The following is a 1,142-nucleotide window of genomic DNA, read 5'->3' on the forward strand; positions in this document are numbered from 1 at the left end:
AGAAACACCGTTCGTGGGCGATATTTTTACTGTAGGTAGGCGTTAATGAGCTGTTCCAATTGTGCTCATCCAACCTGAAAACGATGGAGTATACTGACTGCAATTTGCGAAGCCCCTTAGGTGGCCTTAAATTGGGGGTTTTACCCTATATGTAGACTGCTATAGCAAAAAAAAAGAAAGATTAAAGGTTCGAAGTTGACTGCTAGAGGAAGTTGTACTGGTTGAACATTTTTGCGAGGGACCAGGGTCCTGCATTTTTTACCGGTGTTGAAGCGCAAGGTCTCTATTGATTCTCGTCTCTCAATTTACAATCACAGTAGTAACACTACCCTGCTCGACAAAGAGCGGAGATGGCCATTCTGCGTCTCAAGAAGCAAATCAAGTTTAGCTCAGCAAAGCTCCTCCTCTAGGTCGCATGCCCACAACGACAGTATTCATTCAATACACATATTGTTGAGGCATTCATTCCTATATATAATCTTCAAAGAAAGGCAATTCTTCATCCGATTTTTTCAGCAGATATGTCCTCTGAACCCCTCTTGGGCGTCATTGAAGCTCCTGTTGCTGACCCTCAGAGACACGAAGGAGACTTTTTGCTCCCTCAGCTCTCTGTAAAGTTGAAGGGAGATGTTATATTTGCCAATGAGAATTTTCGACGAACGACATGGATAGTACAGTTTGGCCAAGAACGTCTTGTCAATCCTTGTAGCATCATCCTCAGAAGGTATTTTGAGCCTTTCTGAAGTTCACTATTGTTTCAAGCTGCTTTGCTTTTGGCTGACATACCCATGTATTTTTATGCCATGGATAGAGTTTTCATTGTAGACAGTGTTAAGTACCTACCTGGTGACATTAGATTGCGTTTTCCCGACAAGATCATATAGGTCTTTATTGCACTATAGTTGCATTATTCTCAAGGTACAATGTGGCATTCTAAACATCCAAAAACAGTTTCCTCACTTGCTGGATTGTTAGTCACATATTTGACACCAGAAACAACATACCATGCCTTTATGTTTGGAAGGCCCTTTTTTCATATTAAATTGCAATGTTTTTGGGGTGATAATGTTTATGCAGGGGGCTTGAGCCTAAACTCCTTACAATATCATTGGCGCTGGGTGTCACGCTTGGACTATTTCCTA

At 41.6% G+C, this 1,142-nt stretch overlaps 1 protein-coding gene across 2 annotated transcripts in view; it reads left to right on the forward strand.

The window, feature by feature from the left end:
• Positions 1 to 235: 235 nt before the first annotated feature.
• LOC147418290 (uncharacterized) overlaps positions 236 to 1,142 on the forward strand; it is a 48,905-nt gene continuing 47,998 nt past the window's right edge. The window contains exons 1-2 of one of the 2 annotated variants that reach the window (XM_086507446.1): positions 236 to 724; positions 1,078 to 1,142. The exon at positions 1,078 to 1,142 is cut by the window's right edge and continues 6 nt beyond it. In XM_086507446.1, the coding sequence (XP_086363572.1) occupies positions 522 to 724; positions 1,078 to 1,142 (268 nt within the window). In that variant the 5' untranslated portion in view covers positions 236 to 521. The remainder of the gene's footprint in view (positions 725 to 1,077) is intronic. The other variant, XM_086507445.1, reaches the window with a different exon arrangement.

This window comes from Adiantum capillus-veneris, chromosome 30 (genome assembly GCF_014529385.1).
Source record: "Adiantum capillus-veneris isolate H3 chromosome 30, ASM1452938v2, whole genome shotgun sequence".
Lineage (NCBI taxonomy): Eukaryota > Viridiplantae > Streptophyta > Polypodiopsida > Polypodiales > Pteridaceae > Adiantum > Adiantum capillus-veneris.